Source organism: Microcaecilia unicolor, chromosome 2 (assembly GCF_901765095.1).
Source record: "Microcaecilia unicolor chromosome 2, aMicUni1.1, whole genome shotgun sequence".
Classification (NCBI taxonomy): domain Eukaryota; kingdom Metazoa; phylum Chordata; class Amphibia; order Gymnophiona; family Siphonopidae; genus Microcaecilia; species Microcaecilia unicolor.
This window is the reverse complement of record NC_044032.1, coordinates 451,702,019-451,723,646: the sequence shown is the minus strand read 5'-3', so window position 1 is coordinate 451,723,646 and position 21,628 is coordinate 451,702,019. Positions and strand designations below refer to the sequence as shown.

Sequence of the window (21,628 nt, the reverse complement as noted above, 5' to 3'; positions counted from 1 at the left end):
TAGGGCAGCAGCATCTGGGTAGCAGCTACAGTCAAAGCAAAACAATAGATCCTGACAGACACACAAACTAAAAGAACCATTGGTGCCTACTTCTATTTATTTGTAATACTCTTTATTCAAAATCCAAAGCGTCAGTCACAAATACAACTTGAAACATCTCAAATATATAGGACATATAAAATATAGAATACAAAACATATTATGAACTATAAAGCCTTGACCACCCTATCGTAAAATCAGTTTTCAAATACACCATTTACCTGGATAAATAACTTTTGGAAATTGTCCTCATTGTATGTGTGGGCGTGATGCAGACACCCACACCAATACTAAACAAAGTTTGATATTTAAAAGGATGATATCTTGAGGGGAGCAGATTAGGAACCGGAAGGTTAATTGGGAGGAGGGCACATAAGGCTGAAGGTTCACCTGGAGGGGCATAATCGAACAGTGCCGGCCATCTTGGCCGGCCATCTATTTAGCCAGCGCTGCAAAGAGCAGTCCCGAACCGTATTATCGAAAAAGATGGCCGGCCATCTTTCGTTTCGATAATATGGTTGGGGCCAGCCAAATGTAAGAGATGGCCAGGTTTAAAATGGCTGGCATCGGTTTTCGCCGATAATGGAAAGTGAGGCCGGCCATCTCAAACACGGCCAAATCCAAGGCATTTGGTCGTGGGAGGGGCCAGCATTTGTAGTGCACTGGTCCCCCTCACATGCCAGGACACCAACCGGGCACCCTAGGGGGCACTGCAGTGGACTACAAAAATTGCTCCCAGATGCATACCTCCCTTACCTTGGGTGCTGAGCCCCCCCAAATCCCCCCAAAACCCACTCCCCACAATTGTACACCATTACCATAGCCCTTAGGGGTGAAGGGGGGCACCTACATGTGGGTACAGTGGGTTTGATGGGGGGTTGGAGGGCTTAACATTTACCACCACAAGTGTAACAGGTGGGGGGGGGGGATGGGCCTGGGTCCACCTGCCTGAAATGCACTGCACCCACTAAATACTGCTCCAGGGACCTGCATACTGCTGTCAGGGAGCTGGGTATGACATTTGAACCTGGCATAGAGGCTGGCAAAAAAATATTTTTTTAAATTTTTTTTTTGGGTGGGAGGGGATTGGTGACCACTGGGGGAGTAAGGGGAGGTCATCCCCGATTCCCTCCGGTGGTCATTTGGTCAGTTGGGGCACCTTTTTGAAGCTTGGTCTTGAAAAAAAGGGACCAAGTAAAGCCAGCAAAATGCTTGTCAAGGCCGGCTTTCTTTTTTCCATTATCGGGCAAAGCTGGCTATCTCAAAGCACACCCCCTTCCCGCCTTCGCTACCCTACCGAAATGCCCCCCTTGAAGTTTGGCCGGCTCCGCGACGGAAAGCAGTTGGCGCCGGCCAAAATCTGCTTTCGATTATACCGATTTGGCCGGCATTAGGAGATTGCCGGCCATCTCCCGATTTGTGTCGGAAGATGGCCGGCGATCTCCTTCGAAAATAAGCTGGCTGGGCACCTAGTGCCCTTCTACTGGTCCTATATTCTATAATAAATGAAATTCCCAAAATCTTGTATCTCTACAGTATATCAAGAAAAAAGAAAACCCACTGTACATATCAGTCCTTTATTTGTTCAAATTAGAGTACTTGTTGTCTGACTATTAACCAACCCTCCCCCCCCCCCCCCCCCAAAAAAAATGCAGAAATAAGACCACGGAAACAAAGACTTCAGCCACAAGCTTAAGGTTCTTGTCTTTACATTCCAGTCACTGGTCTTAAAAAAAAAACTCCAGTTCAGACATTATAATTTTTTTTCCATTTTTCATATGAATTTAAAATGTTCTTCACTTTAAATACTAGTCACACAAACTGGGCTGTCCCTATCACTAGATGGACAAGGCATCTATCAAGAACAGCAGAATTTAGGGATGGTAGTACAGGAGAGAGCTCCCCACTGCTGGTCCTGCTGCCACCGGTCCTTACCTCTTCCCCAGCTGGACCTGAAGCTATGAAAGTACTGAGCATTGTGTGTTCAAGCTCTGCCATGTGCTTCCCCCCTCAGATGCAATGCTCAGTACTTTCATAGCTTTCAGGCCAGGCTTGAGAGGAGGTAGTGTTTCAGAAATGATGGCACACTTGGTAGGGGAAAGAAAGAGGGGGAGATGCTGGCCACCTGGGGATAGGGAGAAGAATGTTTATGTTTATTAGATTATTGATATATTGCATTTCTATGGTACAAAGTGTTATACATAACATACTGTTAGATTCTCTGTCCCTATTAGGCTCACAATCTAAGATTTTGTACCTGGTGTAATAGAGGGTTAAGTGACTTGCCCAAGATCTCAGCGGGAATCAAACCCAGTCTCCAAGATTCTCAGCTCACTGCACTAACCATTAGGCTAATCTTCCACTCCATGGAGATGGGGAGATGCTGGTCACCGGGGAAGGGGGGGGGGGGGGTAGGAAGGGTAAGGGAAAATGCTGAAATATGGGGAGAGGAGGGTCTTGAGTCACCCTGGGGGTAGGGAGCACACAGCTGAAGGTTCACTTGAGGGGTCAGATACCCTTGGGCCAACCCTGGCCATTTCCCCAACCCTCTATCTGCCCCTCTCATCTTTCCTCCCAAGGAACATAGTAGATAATGGCAGATAGAGACTAATTGACCCACCAGTTTGCATACATTTGGTCACAGAATCAGGTTAATTTGAATATCTTCTTTTAACTGGAAACTAGACCTGTTCGGAGTTCTCATGCTGAAGATAGGCATAGTAGCAGGTATCTGCCAGCTTAGTATGAAAGTGTATTTTGTGACTGGTTAGAACTCCACCACCATATGCTGCTGTTTCCTGCGAAGGCAGTAAGTAACTTAGAACAGTAAGATATAGTGCAGTGCATTGGGAATTGAAATCTCAGTTAACCCATCCAATTCACTTCTATGAAGGACTTCAGTACGATCTATATTTAACTTTCCCCCTCAAATGAGCTTTTGTGTTTAAGGATGTTTCCAACTTACAAGAGGTATATTTCAAACTCATTTAAAAGACAGTACAATGCAGCATATCCTGTCAATGGCTATAAATACAATAGTATTTTACTGTAGGATAGGTAACTATATCAGGTGAAATGGATGGACAGAATAATAATTATTGTAGGATTGACAGGCATTCCCTGTAGAAAAGTATGCTAAATGGATGGATACAATAGATTATATTTTCAGTTGAATTTTTTCTTTTCCAGATGAAAAGAGATGTTTGGAGGACACCAAAGTACATGGAGTTATTCATTGTGGCAGATAACACACTGGTGAGCATGTACATTCTGCCCAGTAGGGGAAGGCAGTGAGTTCTGTCAAGCAGAGGTGTTGAACAGAAAGACTGGGCCACCAGTTTGATGTCTATAGGTTTGTTTTGACGACAAAAGGTGTGTGACTCACAAAAGCTTCACAGGAAACATTGTTAATCAAGTAAAAAGGTGTCTTCTTGTATGTTTTTAATTGCTATTTCTGCATATTCCAGTGGAGTAATAAGGCAACCACACTATTTTCTCTAGAGCTTGAATGAGCGAAAGTTCAGTAAGTGTTTTTAGTCCTGGAGAAAACTGGAAGCTTGGTAGCTTGTAATATCTTGTTGGGGCAACATAAAAAGATGTTGTACGTGCACTGTACCTGAGACAGACATGGGAAACAACTGCTTGTCCTGGGATTTGTAGTATGGAGTACTGCCACAATTTGGGTTTCTGCCAGGTACTTGTGACTTGGCTTGGCCACTGTATGGAAAACAGGATACTGGGCTAGATGGACCATTGATCTGACCCAGTATGGCTACTCTTATATTCTTATGTTCACTCCTCAGAAGGTGGTCTTGAAGGCAATATTCTTTTATGCCACAATGTAATAAATTCTGTGGTGTGATAGAAATTACCTTCATTTTGTTTCACTGAAAAACTGATATATCAAAGTGTTTCTCCCATTTTGGCAGTAATTTTATGAAGAATTTTCCACATGTCAAGCACATTATACACAGAAAAAGCCCTTTATAAAACTACTCCAGCAGTGCATTTTTTCTAGTGAAAAAGGTGCCGGTACTCAAATGCCAGGCCACCCTTCTGGGGTGAGGTGATCACTGAGGGACCCACCCCACAATAGCCAGGCTCCCTGCAACCAGTGACAGAATCTATGACAAGGCAGAATTGGTGTGTAGAGCCTGAGCTCTTTCATTAAAACTTGGGGACTACGAGTCAATTTTAGCAGACAATGGAAAAGGTGCCAGTACTCAGTACCCCCAAGTACCCCCTCAAAAAAAGCCCTGTGTATAAATACATGGTGACAGCACAGCATGTACTTATACCTGTGCTACTTGTAGGAATCACTGGGTGCATAGTTTGGGAGAAGCAGGAGTGGCGTTGTACATATCCTGTATATTATATAAAATACCCAAGTAAATGCATGGGGGTTATCCTCTATATCTCCCCTAAAGTTAGGTGCCAGAATGATGCATTCTAAGCACAAATTCTATACCAGCAATTTCCATTAGAAAATAGCCTAGGCACCAAAATTTAGGCATGAACACATTGTGAGCGATAAGTGGGAGTAGTACAGACCCCCGTAGGGAACCACACTAGCCACCCTCACACGCTAAAACCTACCCAACTGGGGAATACAAATATCTTACTTACCAATTAATATACCAAACTACTTACTATCTTAGTAATAAAAAACTAAAAAACACAGAATGTAATATACAAAGCTAGGATGAGCAATTACTTATTTATTATGATAGGAGCAAGAAATAAAACAGGTTAGAAACCCAAAAGCTAAGCCAGGCAAATGCAAAGAAAAAAGGTTAGACAGGGTTCACATTTTCTACCAGATGCTTTCTCCTATTATGCACTTGTACCCTTTGCACTGTTCCATCACCTCAATATCTCAACTGTGAAATGTCATGTCTCAGATATCAGAAAAACAGGTCAGCTGTCACCGGGTGCAAAAGTCTCTTTTTATTCTGACCTCTTTATCAGTGAGCCGGGTTTTTCCAGCAGCTTCACCCTTCTGTATCTTACTACCCTTTATCTGGTTCTTCTTTATCCAGTGGCAAAGAGGTCACTCCATGCAAGCACTTATGCTAGCTCAATTGGCTGGTGTAAATGCATGTGCCTGACCGCTGGCAGTCTATAACCTGTGCGTGTAAGTGCTGGGCATGACCCTGACCTGCTCGTGCCCCTCCCATGTTAAGGCAACCTCCCCCCCTTGCAGTTGTGCATTTTGGATTTTGCGTGCACAGTTTCTAAAATACTGACTTAGGACAGTTATTCGCATCCTTGAACTGTAGAGGTATAGGCCTCAATACAAAAACTGGAATAATAATAATAACTGCTAATTACAGCCAATTAACACCAATTATAGTCAATAATTAGTTGTTAGTACCAATTAGCAGCTAATTTTTAAAATAAGCTACAGCCATAACTAACATTATTCTATAGCTTGTGCAAATTTGTGTGCTCAGCATAACAATGGGTGCACAAGTATATAGAATTAGGGGAGAGTGTACACACACACATTTATGCCAATGTTGGAGCAGGTGTTAATCATTACATAGGCATTTACACATAAGAACATAAGCTTTGCCATACTGGGACAGACCATTAAGCCCAACATCTTGTTTCCAACAATGGCCAATTCAGGTCATAAATACCTGGCAAGATCCCAAAAAAGTTCAATACATTTTATGCTGCTTATCCTAGAAATAAGCAGTGGATTTTCTCCAAGTCCATCTTAATAATGGCTTATGGACTTTTCTTTTAGGAAGATATCCAAACCTTTTTTAAACCCCGCTAAACTAACTGCTTTTACTACATTCTCTGGTAAAGAATTCCAGAGTTTAATTACACGTTGAGTGAAGAAGTATTTTCTCCAATTTGTTTTAAATTTACTACTTTGTAGCTTCATTGTATGCCGCCTAGTCTTAGTATTTTAGGAAACAGTAAAGAAGCAATTCACGTCTACCCGTTCTACTCCACTCATTATTTTATAGACCTCTATCATATCTCCCCTCAGCTGTCTTTTCTCCAAGCTGAAGAACCCTAGCTGCTGTGGAGGGGCATAATCGAAAGAGACGTCCTCGTTTCGATTTGGACGTCCTCGCAGAATGTCCCGATCCAGGGGCGGGGAAACCCGTATTTTCAAAACAAGATGGACATCCACCTTTTGTTTCAATAATATGGTCAGGGACGTCCAAATCTTTAAATTTGCTCGTCCCTAGATTTGGTCGTCCCTAGACTTGGTCATTTCTGATTTTCGGTGATAATCAAAACCAAGGACGTCCATCTCAGAGACGACCAAATACAAGCCATTTGGTCATGGGAGGAGCCAGCATTTCTAGTGCACTGGTCCCCCTGACATGCCAGGACACCAACCGGGCACCCTAGGGGGCACTGCAGTGGACTTCATAAGTTGCTCCCAGGTACATAGCTCCCTTACTGTGTGTGCTGAGCCCCCCCCCAACCCCCCCAAAACCTACTACCCACAACTGTACACCACTACCATAGCCCTTACAGGTGAAGAGAGGCACCTAGATGTGGGTACAGTGGGTTTCGGGTGGGTTTTGGAGGGCTCGCTGTTTCCTCCACAAATGTAACAGGCGGGGGGGGGGGGGGGGGATGGGGATGGGTCCACCTGCCTGAAGTGTACTGCACCCACTAAAAATGCTCCAGGGACCTGCATACTGCTGTGATGGACCTAAGTATGACATCTGAGGCTGGCATAGAGGCTGGCAATCAATATTTTGAAAGATGTTTTTTTAGTTTTAACACAGCATTAATTTGCATGCTCATTATTTTGAGCATACTGTGGCAATTTTGCTGCACTAGGTTCATAGTAGAATTTGATTCTACAGCAAACCTTTGAGTACTGGCCTGTACAAGAGTAGGTCTAAATATCTGTGTCTGCCACTTAAACTAGCATTTTATAAAGACAAGTAGGCATCTACTTCTCTTTATAAAATATGCTTCACGTGGGTGCCTTAAAAAGTGCTTTAACTGGGCACCCCTTTAAAATGACCTCCAAAATGTATTAGAGAAGGGAAGGTCTCTTGCAGATCCATGCTATGTTTACAATACTTTTGTTTCTATTTGTTCTTTATTGATTTAATTTCCTTTATAGTTTACAAGCCAGAAGGGGGATTTGGGCCGCACGAAACATCGCATTCTGGAAATTGCAAACTATGTGGACAAGGTAAGGGCAGATGAACTTCAGCTGTGTTACAGAACAAGCTGAGGGTGAGGAGCTGACCTAGACATGCTGAAGGCTGCAGTGGGGTGGGGCACTTCCATAGCTTGGCTTTTGCTCCACAGGTTCAATGGGCTGAGTGTTCTGTACAGCACTTTTCTCAGCCTAGTCCTCAGGGCACATCCAGCCAATCAGGTTTTCAGGATATCCACAATGAATATGCATGAGATAGATTTGCATACCAAGGAAGCAGTGCATTCTGATCTATCTCCATGCATATTCACTGTTGACATCCTGAAAACTCAACTGGATGGGTGTACCCCAAGAACTGGGTTGAGAACCGCTGCTGTAGAGGCAGAATTCACAGTTCCATCCCCTCCCCAGTGGGGAGGGACTTAGCCATCCCAACATCACCCAGCAGCTGACAGAGTACATTTCAAGCAGGTATTGGAGGCTCTTCAGGTCTCTGCATGTCAGCCTAAAGTCTGTTCCCACAATGACAGTCCTACACAGGAGTTAAAAGTGAAAACCTACTAGGCCTGGATTTAGGCAAAGGTAACAGGCAACTGCAAATTTTCAAGACATCAAATACCCAGGCTAAAGAGGAGCCTGTTTCCGCTTACTTTAGAACCATGTGTACGTGCCATTGCAGCACCATAACCTTCCTTTGCTCCTCTTCCAGCTCTCCAGTCTTTGGGATCCCTGACCCCCACTCAGGATCTAGATATCTGATTTGTCAATAAAGGGCAAAGAGGCTTGGGCCAAATTATCAGATGTATATGCTGAGGTGATTTAATTTGTGCACGGTGGGCCAGCTGCCGATTTTCAGAGGCATTTAATCTGGGAGTGTCGCTGAATATCAACACTAACCGGCCATTTCTAAAGTGGGCAGGAGAGTGGTGTTCCAGAGGCAGAATCGGGGAGGAGTCAGCAGCTATGCAGATGAGGTGATAGACTGTCATTGGGTACAAACTTCTTCAGAATAAATTTCATTGAACAATTCAATGAACTTGGAAGAAGTTTCTCATGTTATTCAATTGATTTGATAAACTCCTTTGAAGCAAACTCTAAAGCAGATATCAAATTTGTGGATCTGCTTCAGATTGTTTGGGTTTGGGTGGGGTTTTGAAAGATTTTTGTCACATCTATTGGTAAAGACCTGATGAGCTTTGGTTAAATTGAGACAGGCTGAAACTAGTCATGCTCACGCTTAAGCTTGAACTATTCATGCATCTTTGGTTTCGTGATATATGGATGGTGGCTACAGCTGCTAGGAAGTAGCCAAGGATATTCGGGTGGGGAGCGCATTGCTATTGACTCATAGCTGCATGCTGCAGAGGCCTCCTGACTCCTGTTATTACACCCTCTGCCTCCCCCTGGGTAAAAACACAACAGCTGGCTGCTGGACAGATCAGATTCTGGCAGTTCTTGATGAATATGGCAGAATAAGATATGTATAGTCAATTTTGGGTTTTGGTGCATTTATATATTTGAGTTTTATTATTTGTATACTGTTGTGATTTCAGCTTTGTTTTATTTTTGGATTATGTATATAGCTCTGTACTTTGCTTTGGATTTGAGGCAGAATATAAGTGAATAAGGGACAAAGGCAGCCACTCCTTGAGTTAATATGAGGTGGTATTTACTCCTTACTACACCCTAGTGCACCACACTAGCAAGAGAAGACAAACTATGTAAAGACCACACAGAATGATGATGATAGGATTTTCTTTTTCATGTTATCACCTCTGTCCCACCAGACATTACTGGTAATCATTTTGCATGATCTTGTGTGCAGTTTTATAGACTATTGAACATCAAGGTGGCTCTGATTGGTCTGGAAGTGTGGACTGAGAGAGACCACTGCACAGTCAGCAGTGATGCCAGTTCCTCCCTTTGGTCCTTCTTAGAGTGGAAGAAGAAACTGAAGTTTAGAAAGAAGCATGACAACGCCCAGCTACTCACGTAAGGCGCCAGTCTCTCTCTCTCTTCATTAGGATTGTTGATTGTTGCTGAGCAGCTTGAGTGGCAAGGCTTTATTTTAAGGAAATGAGCCACAGTCTGTCCATTTTTAACAGCTGCAGTACATATGGGACTTTGACAGAAGTGGTGGTGGATTTGGGGATCAGTGTTTATTAAAAATATGTCATTTGAACCAGCCTGATGGCTTACTGGCAAATCCAAATGACAGAATGTGGATTCAGTTCTCAGACCAGAGCTTGGTTTCCCAGTTGGTTGGAGCTGGGAATGCCACAGAAGCTGAGTTTACAGCCTCAGAAGGGGGAGGGAGTCCCACTCATCACACAGCAGGGACATCTATTGGCCAGACTTAGGATTCTTCATGGCAGGGCTCTGGAGAAGTCGTGTTACATGGCCCTGTGGCTAAGCAGTATCACTATCTCTCCTTCCCCCTACTATGTGGAAGAAAGAAACTCTTATCTGTTGTCACTTCCTCCTCTTCTTCCTTTAATCTGGTCAGAAATAGTAATGGAAAGAAGAAAAAATTACAGTTGTCACCAAAATCAGGCTTATAAATGTGACCCCCCCCCCCCCCCCCAGACAAAAATGTCATTAAGACAACAGGGGCTGGGATGGCCAACCTGGTGGGTGGATATCGGAAGGGCCAGCCCTGGTGGGCAGGGCCTTGAGCCTATAAAAGAGGCTGTATTGATAAAAATTCTAGTCTTTGGTTGCACACCCGCACTGAGACCCTAAGTACCAAGGGCGAAGTCTCAGAACTAAGAGAGGGGAATTTGTAATGTGTGGTAATTGATGCCCCTGTCACAGGGCAGAGGGGCTGCGGAGTGCTTTCGGTCTGGGAACAAGAAGGTGGCCTGGGGGAAAAGACATCCCTGGTAGAAGTGGGAGTGGGAGAGCCTCACTGCTGGCAGGACTTTCATTGGATGTTCAAAGGAACCTTGATCTGAGACAGGACTGAGTTGATAGAGACTGAGATAAGTTGATCATTGGGAAAGAATGTCTGAAGCTATTCCATAATCATCTGGTGCCCTGAAACTGTACAGACCAAGTTGACTGTTTATGAAATCAAAAACTGTTTTCTATTGCTACCCCCACCCCTCACCCCTTTGCTCTACCCTAGTGAGGGACCTACTAAAAATGTACTACTACTACTACTTATCATTTCTATAGTGCTACTAGACATACACAGCGCTTGTACACATGAACATGAAGAGACAGACCTTGCTCAACACAGCTTACAATCTAATCAAGACAGAAAAACAGAACAAATAAGGGATAAGGACAAAGAGTAGCAAGATTCCATGCAGAATCCAAAGAGTAGCAAGATTCTGGAATCCCAAAGATTACTACTACTACTACTACTTATCATTTCTATAGCACTACTAGATATACGCAGCGCTGTACATTTGAACATGTAAGAGACAGTCCCTGCTCGACAGATCTTTCAATCAAAAACTGTTTTCTATTACTACCTCCCCCACCCCTATTTTCAGAAGTTACTACCATGCAATAAAAAAAAAAAGTGGCTTCTACATGTATTTATTTAGATTTAGCTCAAACCTTTTGCAGCAGTAACTCAGTGAGTTACATTCAGTTACAGTAGGTATTTTCCTGTCCCTGGAGAGCTTATAAGCTAAGGAGCCCTTTTACTAAGCTGCGCTAAAAGGTAGCTGCGCTATAACTAGCGTGTGGGTTTCCCTGTATGCTGAGGCCACTTTTAGCACAGCTATAAAATCGCCAATTTTTTTAATTTCCTCAATCAATGGCCATGCACTAATTTCCCAATTAGCTCATGGTCATTAGCACGTGAGCCCTTACTGACACCCATTTAGTAGGCGAAAAAAGCTGATTCGCTAACCATGTGCTAATCAGTAGGCGTGTGGCAATATAACTGCACTAACTGATTAGCACTGGGCTCACCTCTCTCTGCCCCCAAACACTCCCCCCAGTGCTAAAGCATAAAAAGTATTTTTTAGCGGGTGGGAAGCATGTGCAAATGCCAACACTACTGCGGGATACCTTAGCACACCCCGCGGTAGTGCATTTTCCCACACGGTAAGCACACGTTAGTGCTTACTGCCGCTTAGTATAAGAACCTCTAAGTTTATACCTAAATCAGTTGAAGGTTAAGTGACTTGCCCAAGGTCATAAGGAGCAGCAGTGGGATTTGAACTGGATTTCCCTGCCAATACTCTAACCGCTAGTCTACTCCTCCACTCTTTGTATTGTGTGCTATCTTCTCTGTACATTTATGCTGTAAATCCTTGAGGAGTGTCAGGCAGCTGCAGGTGTGGCTGGGCATAGCTGTGGGAGTTCATCTGGCACTCAGGGGTGCCCCGCTTTCTGTGTTACAAAGGATATGCACCCTTGGCAGTGTATTTCTGTAGACTTGCACAGCCCGGCCATAACACCAATGTGTATCTCAGTACTGAAACACTGCATCTAGAAGGATAATGCACCCAAATATTTTTTTTAAAAGATCAAATTAAAAAGTGGCAGGGACAGGTTAATTCAAACCTTGTTTTTCCTTCATAATAGGGGAGTGACTTTTAAAGGTACAACCATTGGAATGGCACCACTGGAGGGAATGTGCACACCAGAGAACTCCGGAGGTGTCAGCATGGTAAGGTGTCTGTTTTTTCCTCTTTACTTACCCTTTAATTTTTTTACAGACTAGACTGCCTGCCTCTTAGAAACAGTCCTGCCTAGCAGTGTAGCACTCACCTTCTGGCTGGGAGATGTACCCGACCCATCTCTCAGTCCTTCCCTAAGCAGAAGTACAGTGTGCCTAAGTGTAACATCACATAGGGGCCCTTTTACTAAGGTGCAGCAGGGCTAACGCGTGGGTAGTACGCGCCAAATTGGCACTACCGCCAGGCTAGCATATGCGCTTGGCGGTAATTCTGAGTTTGGCGTGTGCCGAACCCTGCAGTAGAAAATAATTTTCTATTTTCTACCATGGGGGGAGGTTCCCAGTGGTAATCAGCAGTTGCTGCGTGAACCCTTGCTGCTAAGTCAATGGGTGACGGTAAGGCTGTAAATAGGCATGTGCTAGTTTTAATTACAGCGCACTCCCATTTTCTGGCCCATTAAAAAAGTTCTTTTTCCCAGCCGCAGTAAAAAAAAAAAAAAAAAAGGCCCAGCACACACCCAAAACACGCGCCCACACTACCACAGGTCACTTTTTACTGCAGCTTAGTAAAAGGAGCCCTTAGTCTTTGAAGTGCTCATAACTTACTTAGTACTTATTTCGATAGCGCTACTAGACATATGCAGCACTGTACACAAAACTTGTAAGAGAGTTCCTGCTTGACAAAGCTTACAGTCTATTCAAACAGGACAAATAAGGGATTAGGAAGTTATTTAAAGTAGGAATGACTGAAACAACATGAACATTGAACAGGTGAATAAGGGATTCAGTGTTAAAAGCAGCCTTGATTTTGGTCTTTAGCCTGGATTTGAATAGGACCAGAGACAGAGCATGATTTACTCAGGAAGTCTATTGTAGGCGTACAGCACAACATCTTGCTTGATGATTGCAGATAATTTGGGACAGGATGAGTTAATCCTGGTGTGAAGGGGTATAAAGAACACTGCCCCTCACCGTTAAGAATAATCCCTCAAGTACTGCAAGCCACCTTAATACCCTTAGCACCACCAAGGGAGGACGTGAGACAGGAGGGGTGGAGCTGAAACCAGGAACTATAAAAGGCAGGGCCAGAGTGGGGTTAAGAGATCCCAGAGGGAAGGAGTGAAGACCTACTGCATATGTCCCCATCACGTACCTGTTGAAAGGAACCTCAACAATCTGGTAGGCTAAGTTTAACTTGGACCTTGTAGCTTTGTATGTTGGATCCAGCCGGAGGCAGGCTGGCTGGGTGAAGTACTAAGATCTGTACTGATAACTCTGGGAACCAGGCCAGAGTCAAGAGAAAGTATTGCCATACCAAGAGACTGTAGAGCGTGCAGTGGTCCTTCAGGACCAGACCACAGAGGACATTCTTATGTTCAAAGACTAGTTTTGCATTTGATTTCTCCTCCCCCTGTGAACTGAACAGGACCCTCCCTATCCCAACACCTTTAATAAACATTACTTGAGCTCATCCTAACCTCCTGCATGGTATCACTTTTTCTGGTTTGCAAGCCCCCCTCACAGTATCACACCTGGTTTCACACCCTTTAATCTATGGACTAGTAATTTCCATTTCTTTAAGAAAAGCAGGATGCCCAGTTCATAAATACAATCAGGAAAATCCAGGAGGTCTTCAATAGCCCTCTATTATGTATTTTATTTAAAGACTTTCCAGTTCACATCATCTTCAATTCTGAGATACAACAAAAAATTCCCTTTAAACAATGACCAAACAGATGAGTAAATAATAATAAAACCACAAACAAAGATAAACCAAAAATACATAGCATATGATGGTAACTCCTAATCAGATCATACCTCGAGTGGTATTAAAGTCAAAGTTGATAATCCAGAAATTTCTACATCCCTATTCTATCAACAAATAGACTCCAGACAATCTCATTATCATCAACCTTAACTAAATCCTGCTAACACCGTGGAAATAAAGAAAAAGAAAATAAAAATAGATAGGATATAATTGACTTGGAATGAAAATATAAATAACTTAAAATTGTTATTCTATATTTCCAGACAAAAGAGAACTTGCCACAGACAGCAGCGTGGTCACACCACCCTTTAAGTGTCTGTCTCTTGCTGTCTTAACATTTCTGCTCCATTCCTAGTCTCCCTTCCCTGCATGGCTCATACCTGCAGTTATAGATTCAGATACCACAATGAGCTCTGTAGAGAAGGTTGTAGGGATCCAGGGCTGGGGGATGGCAGTGCAGCTCAGGCATGCACAAGAGCCTCCCCCCCCCCCCCCCCTTCACCACCACCTTTCCTTCTTGCAGCTGCCATCATAGGTGCCAACATTCCAAAATGATTGGGGTGCCAAACAGAATACGAATTACTCCCTCCCTAGACACAATATATGGGATACTCAGCAATGGCTCTTATGGTTGCCATCCTCCCCCTCCTCCAGCCCCCACTCCTCCCACCCTCGGGCCAGCCTTTTCCTCCTTCCCTTCTCACTGCTAGGCCTGCTGATGCCCTCTACCTCCGCCAGGCAGTGGCGTAGCCAGACTGCCAATTTTGGATGGGCCTGAACCTAAAGTGGGTGGGCACAAAATTTTCTCTCTATGCCCCTTCCCCAGCAAAATTTAGTCACACTAATCAGATGCATTTGTCACATAGGGGTAAAGTGCTGCTTTTCAGTGCATCAGGTTTCAGAAAATGTATTTAAAAACCTAACACCCTTTTCAATGAGCTTTCAGAGGCCAAAACCTCCTGCCTTATGTCAGTATAATGCTGTTATGGTATCCTCTCCTGACCTAAGGAAGGAAGTATTGGTCTCTGCAACTTTATTAACACAGGTACCATATTACTTTATCCTAAATTAAAATAAAATTATTTTCTTTACCTTTGTTGTATGGCCATTTGCTTTTTCTCATTGTGGTGCTCCCAGTCTCTAGATTCTGCTTTCCTTCGTCTTTCTCTTGCCAGGGTTTCCTGTCCATTCACCACCTATGGCTTTTCATCTTTTCCTCACCCTTGTTCTCCACATGCCCCTTCCTCTTATTCTCCAGTCTTTCCCTACTCTGTCCTCTCCCTCTTTCCATCCAGCAGCTCCCCTCTTTCTTTTGCATCCAGCGTCTCCTTTTTCTCCCTACCCTTCCATCCAGTGTCTTCCCTCCTTCTCTCCTCATCCTTCCACCCATCTACCCTCTCTCCTGATCCTTCCATCTAGTGTCTCTATCTCTCTACCCTTTTCTGTTCAGTCTCCCCTCTCTCTCTCTCCACATCCTTCCAGTCTCTCCCCTTTCTCTCTGCATCCTTCCATCCATCTCCCCTCTTTCTCTCCCTATCTTCCCATGTCCAGCAGCTCGCCCTTCCCTCCAGTCCCTTCTTCCTCTCCCTCCTATGTCCCAGCAGCTCTCTCCCTTCCCTCCAGTCCCTTCTTCCTCTCCCTCCCATGTCCAGTAGCTCTCTCCCTTCCCTCCAGTCTCTTCTTCCTCTCCCTCCCATGTCCCAGCGGCTCTCTCCCTTCCCTCCAGTCCCTTCTTCCTCTCCCTCCCATGTCCCAGCAGCTCTCTCCCTTCCCTCCAGTCCCTTCTTCCTCTCCCTCCCATGTCCCAGCGGCTCTCTCCCTTCCCTCCAGTCCCTTCTTTCTCTCCCTCCATTCCCTTCTTCCTCTCCCTCCCATGTCCCAGCGGCTCTCTCCCTTCCCTCCAGTCCCTTCTTTCTCTCCCTCCATTCCCTTCTTCCTCTCCCTCCCATGTCCCAGCAGCTCTCTCCCTTCCCTCCAGTCCCTTCTTCCTCTCCCTCCCATATCCAGTAGCTCTCTCCCTTCCCTCCAGTCCCTTCTTCCTCTCCCTCCCATATCCAGTAGCTCTCTCCCTTCCTTCCAGTCCCTTCTTCCTCTCCCTCCCATGTCCCAGCAACTCTCTCCCTTCCCTCCAGCCCCTTCCTCCTCTCCCTCCCATGTCCCAGCAGCTCAGCCATTTTTCCTCCAGGTCTGCCCATCCGCATCCTTCGCGCGCTGTCTCTATCCCTTTTGTCCCACGGAGGCAGCGCTTCCTTCCTGCCCTGTCTTCTCCCCAAGCTCCGCTGCATTGGTCCCTCCCTGCAAGTGGAATCCTTCTTCGCCGGTCGCACTGCGCTACCATGCACACGCAGCTTCGCTCCTCCCCCTGCCGCGTTCATCCGGCCCTAAACAGGAAGTGCATCACAGAGGGCCAGATAGACGCGGCAGGGGGAGGAGCGTAGCTGCATGTGCAATTGCATGGCAGCGCAGCGTGACCGGCAAAGGAGGATTCTACTTGCAGGGAGGGACTGATGCAGCGGAGCTTGGGGAGAAGACAGGGCAGGAAGGAAGCACTGCCTCCGTGGGACAAAAGGGATAGAGACAGCAATGCGGATGGGGGGGCCTGGAGGGAAAATGGGTGGGCCTGGGCCCGTCCAGGCCCACCCGTGGCTACGCCCCTGCCGCCAGGCCAGCTGGATTAGAAGAAGCATCAGTGCTGTGTAGGCTCTGTATGAACAGACCCATACTGAAGCACTGCTCCCCCCCCCCCCCCCGCCTTTGAGGCAGACTTCCTGGTTGGGGGGGGGGACAAAATAGCACTTCAGTATGGGTCTGTGATTAAAGGGACTACACAGTGCTGATACTTCTTTAATCTTCAAGCTGGCCTGGCAGAGGTAGAGGGCAGCAAATGCCTAGAAGTGAGAAGGGAAGGAGGAAAAGGCTAGACCAAGGGTGGGGGTAGGGAATGGGAGATGAGAAGCTGGCCAATGGCAGGAGTGGGGGGAGATTACAGGGAAAAGAGAGATGCTGGCCACTGGGGGGGGGTGGAGAATAGAGAGGGGAAACGGAGATGCTGGCCACCTGTTGGGGAGGGAAAGACGAGATGCTAGATTAGACTGGGGTGGGCATAGGGGTGGCATAACTGAAGGTTCACCTAGGGCATCCAATACCCTTGGGCTGGCCCTGTAGGGAGCTGAAAGCTAACAGCTTTCAATTACATTCTTTAGGCTTTACCACAGGTAGTTCAAATTATGGTAGATACATTCACCAAGAGGGGCATTTTCAACATGACGTCTGAATCCGATTTTGGAGGTTTTTGTGGAAAACGGCCAGAAATCCAATAGCTAACATGGTCATTTTCACTCCAGGAAAAGGTCCAACTTTTTGTTTAAACTTTTTGTTTCATAAATGGCCATTTGCTAGATGTTTCTGTGCTCAGTACATCTATCTTTTTGAAGCATTTTCAAAAAAAAAAACCCAAAAAAACGTCCAATGGAAAAATGCACAAAAGCAAGACATTGGGATATATGAGAGGCCAGCATTCTTAGTAGACTGACCACACAGACATCCCAACAGAGTAGTGGGGCACCCTACAGGGCACTGCAGTGATCTTCACAATAAGAGGTCCCAGGTAGACATCTCACTATTACCCCCTTATATTGTATAGTGAGCCCTCAAACATCCACCAAAAACCTGCTATATTCAACTGTATTCCACTACAATAGCCCTTATGTTTGCAGGTGTCACCCATATGTGGGTACAATAGGTTTTTGGTGAGTTTTGGAGGGCTCACACTTTCCACCACAAGTGTACCAGTTAAAGTGGGATATGGGCCTGGGTCCCTTTCTCTACAGTTCACTGCAGTGACCACTAAGCTACTCCAGGGACCTGCTTGCTGCTCAAATAGGCCTGGCCATAACATCTGAAGCTGTCATAGAGGCTGGTATGTACCATTTCTTTCACATCTTTGGGGAGTGGGAGGGGGTCATTGACCACTGAAGGAGTAAGGGGGTCATGCCTTAATCCCTCCAGTGGCCATTTGGTTATTTAGGGCATCTTTTTGTGACTTAGTTGTGATTGATCTATTATTCAAAAATCTGAGCTCAAGAGAATACTTCACACACTATACTGTGGTTTATCACAGTCAACAGCAGACTATTAACTCTCTATTATCATACGCAACCATGGAGGGGTTTTCAGAGGATAAAGGATCCTCAACTGTGCACCCCTTACTCTTATAGCAATATGCTCTTTGCTTAGCTCTCTGTCATCTGGGGGCAACCACTTTCATCATTGGCTCCGTCCCTCCTACTCCTTTTGGTTGTTTTAAATATTTGTTATATTTTTTCAAACTTTTTCAAACAGATTTTTTTATTTTGTTTTGTACTTAACTCGGTGAGCGTAATAATGCAGACAAGAAAGCCACGGCCGACTATGGCCAGAGTTTCGATCCTTCTTCAGGGTCCGTGGCGTGTCAATCTACAAAATAAAGGATAGTCTTCACAATTTCAAACTTATCTTTAGCTGATTCTTCTACTCCAGACCACAATTACACACATCAATCTACTGGCGACACAGGTCCCGTTACTACAGTTCCCTGTATTCATCTACTTCAAATATGGCGCCCTTATTTATACTTTCCACGTCAGACTCCTACAATGAGCTGTAGCCAATCATCCTCTTCTCTACGCTAGGGATCAGATAGACAGACATGATTTTTTTTAAAGACAGACATGATTTTTTATAGAAGAACTTATGTGAAGACCAAAAATATATCAGAAAAAGTGATTCCACTCTAATCTGAGATTCAACCCTCTCGGGCTGACTGTCCTCAGTCAGAAGATCCATCTTTGCTCCAACTGTGCAAGACGCCGTTTATTGTCCCCGCCTCTACGACTTAGGGTTAGTTGCTGTAAAACAATACATATTAAACTTGCAAAGGCGTGCTGCTTTTCTCCACAGTGCATAGCCAGTGGTGTGCCTGCTTTTTTAATGTTGATGCTACTTTTATGTTCTGTCAGGCGGATGGACAATTTTTGTGAGATATGCAGCTTATTGCATGGACATTGTATACAATAAACTATATTCTGCGAGGTGCAGCAGGTCTGAGCTCTCAGAGTGTATATTTTTTCTGATTGAGGATCAAAGAATTCTCTGCTGCATGCCATCAGCCCACACATTTGGCAATTGCCACACATGGCCCAATTCTTCAGTTCTCTCTACTAGTGGAGATCGCAGTACCGACGGAGCCAATATTTCCTTCAGGTTGCTGCCTCTGCTATGCGTAAACCTTAATCTCATCTCCGCAAGAATAGGTATAGTCTGTAGCACTGGCCAGTGCTTTCTAATTGCTGATGCCAGTTTTGGTGTTGCCTGAGTAAATTTCATTACCCAGGTACAGATGTCACTATCTTCATCAACTTGTGGTCTCGGCATTAGAAGATACTCTCTATTGTTAAACCTGGCTCTTTTGAATGCTCTTTTTACTACCTTATCCGGGTACCCCCTTTCCACAAGCCTCTTTTGTAGGTCTGCTGATTTTAATTTGAAGTCATTCACATCCGAGCAGATCCTTCTGTACGTCAGGAACTGTGAAAAGGGTAAGCTGTCTTTAAGCTTACCTGGGTGGCAGCTCTTGTAATCCAGGAGAGTATTTCTGTCGGTCACTTTCCGAAACACTGTTGTACTGAAAGCATTATTTAACAACTTAACTTGTACGTCCAAATATGTTACTTCGGTACGATCATATTTCATAGTCAGTCTCAAGGTCGGATGACTTGCATTCCACTGTTTCACAAATTCCAACATGTTATCATCTGTGCCCCTCCATAGGCAAAAAATATCGTCTATAAATCTCACCCACAGTTTGACCTGTGTAAAAAATGGGGAGCGATACACAACATTTTCTTTGAAATATGCCATGAACAGGTTGGCTACTGAGGGAGCCATCGTCACTCCCATGGCAACCCCAGACTTCTGGCGGAATAGTCGTCCATTGAATTGAAAAAAATTATTCTTCAAGGCCATTGACATCAGAGAGATCAAATACATTGTCGGGACGCTTTTAGTCAGAATTTGTAGCGCTTCATCTTGAGGGATAATTGTATATAAACTCACAACATCCAGCGTCAAAATCTGTTTGAAAAATAGAACAAAAATTTAAAACAACCAAAAGGAGGAGGAGGGATGGAGCCAATGATGAAAGTGGTTGCCCCCAGATGACAGAGAGCTAAGCTAAGATCATATTGCTAAAAGAGTAAGGAGTGCATAGCTGAGGCTTCTTTATCCTCTGAAAACCCTCCATGGTTGCGTATGATAATAGAGAGTTAATAGTCTGCTGTTGACTGTGATAAACCACCATAAGCAACAAGAGGATTGTTATATTTACAGTTTAGTTGTGATTGAAACAGGTCTAGACCAAAATGTCAACTTTTAGCTCCAGATGTTTTTGCTTTGTTCCTTTATGGCAGAAAAATGTCCAAGTTTTAGACCTTTCCCCCAACATGCCCCCTTGTGATTTGGACACACTGCAGACGAACTGAATAGAAAACTGTCTTAAAAATGGGTTTCGAAAATTGCAATTTGGACGTTTTGACAAAAAAAAAAGTCCATCTGCCACTTTGTGTCGCTTTTTGGAAGTTTTTCTGTTTTGAAAATGAGCCCCTAAATGTCTCATTGTGACAGATGGATGTTTGCACACAGTTGCCCCATGCTTTCTGCAGAGGCGATAAGGAGGAGGCAGTGGTGCAAGATGAAAGTTACTTATCTAGCAATTGAAACTGATAAGCAAATTTGATTTCTCGTACTCTGCCACATTCCTATTGCTACAGCTCCTCTAATCTGAACTGCAAATGATTAAGGAGCCCTTTTGTCTTTCTTTTCTCCACTTCTAAATACCAGGACCACTCTGAGTTACCGATTGGTGCGGCCGCCACCATGGCTCATGAAATTGGACACAATTTTGGAATGAGCCACGACAGTGAAGGTTGCTGCTTGGAAGCTACCCCAGACCAAGGAGGCTGCGTCATGGCTGCAGCCACAGGGTGAGAGGAGGGGCAAGAGAGCATTACTGGAGGCTAAGTGGGTTGAACTCAGAGGGTAAACGTTACAGAAATTATGTACAGAATATACTGTAAGCAGCTGCAGCCTGTAAAGGAAGATTCTGTGTGTGGAACTAAAGGAACACTTTGACCTAAACACCCTGAAAGTCGACTCATTATTAATAGTCCACCATGTTCTACTGGAGTAGAGGTCAGTTGATTTATCTTTGATGGAGAAGACAGTGTCTTAATAAAGAATATTCCTTCACCAGAATTTTCTGGATTAACTCCAGGTGGCTGTGCAACTGCCACCTGCACCCTCACTCACTGTAAGAAACCAAATTCTGGAAGCAAATTTTCCCTGGAAGGGAAAGGAGTAGTGCCTGTGAGCAGGTCCTTTTAGCAGAGGAGCAGAGCAACACCTGGGAGAAGGCTTTCCAGCGGGGGAGGGGGGTAAGAGGGAATAGAGCAATGAATATCATAATGGTGAAGAGAACTAAAAGTGAAATATAAGCAAGCTGCTCTAATCAAAAGATATATCCCTGAAGAAGCCTGTTGTCTGGGTGAAACGGGACCCGTTGGAATTTTAAAAGATAAATGCAAGTTGATTTTTGATTCAGTGATTCACGTTATAAAAAAAAGCTATTGATGAAAAGTTTAAGAAAACAAAGAAAAATAAATAAAGTTGAAAGGGTTTTTGGACCAATGAATGAGATCTAACCACAATAAACACTGATGTATTAGCAGTTTGCATAATATCAACAGTGGTGGTTTCTGAGGTCCTTTCCCTTTAAATGTATGTGTTTACTGCTTTTCTGACAAGACCTTTTGTTTTTCATTAAGGGAATGAGTTGCAAAATAGTAAATCATCCAAAAGTATCCAGAACCCATTACACAATACAAAAGTATCCAGAACACATTAGGAAACATCAAATTGCTATTATCAGTGTTAAAATACTTATAAAAATAACAAATAAAAATCATAAAACATCCCATGTTACATTAAAAGCCTGCCTAAA

General features: G+C 44.4%; 1 protein-coding gene across 1 annotated transcript in view; it reads left to right on the top strand.

Moving 5' to 3' along the window:
- Window positions 1–21,628, top strand: part of LOC115461247 (disintegrin and metalloproteinase domain-containing protein 33-like) — a 365,631-nt gene that overhangs the window by 285,005 nt on the left and 58,998 nt on the right. The window contains exons 7-11 of the mRNA XM_030190948.1: window positions 3,229–3,294; window positions 7,148–7,219; window positions 9,012–9,178; window positions 11,732–11,816; window positions 20,470–20,612. Of these exons, the coding sequence (XP_030046808.1) occupies window positions 3,229–3,294; window positions 7,148–7,219; window positions 9,012–9,178; window positions 11,732–11,816; window positions 20,470–20,612 (533 nt within the window). The remainder of the gene's footprint in view (window positions 1–3,228; window positions 3,295–7,147; window positions 7,220–9,011; window positions 9,179–11,731; window positions 11,817–20,469; window positions 20,613–21,628) is intronic.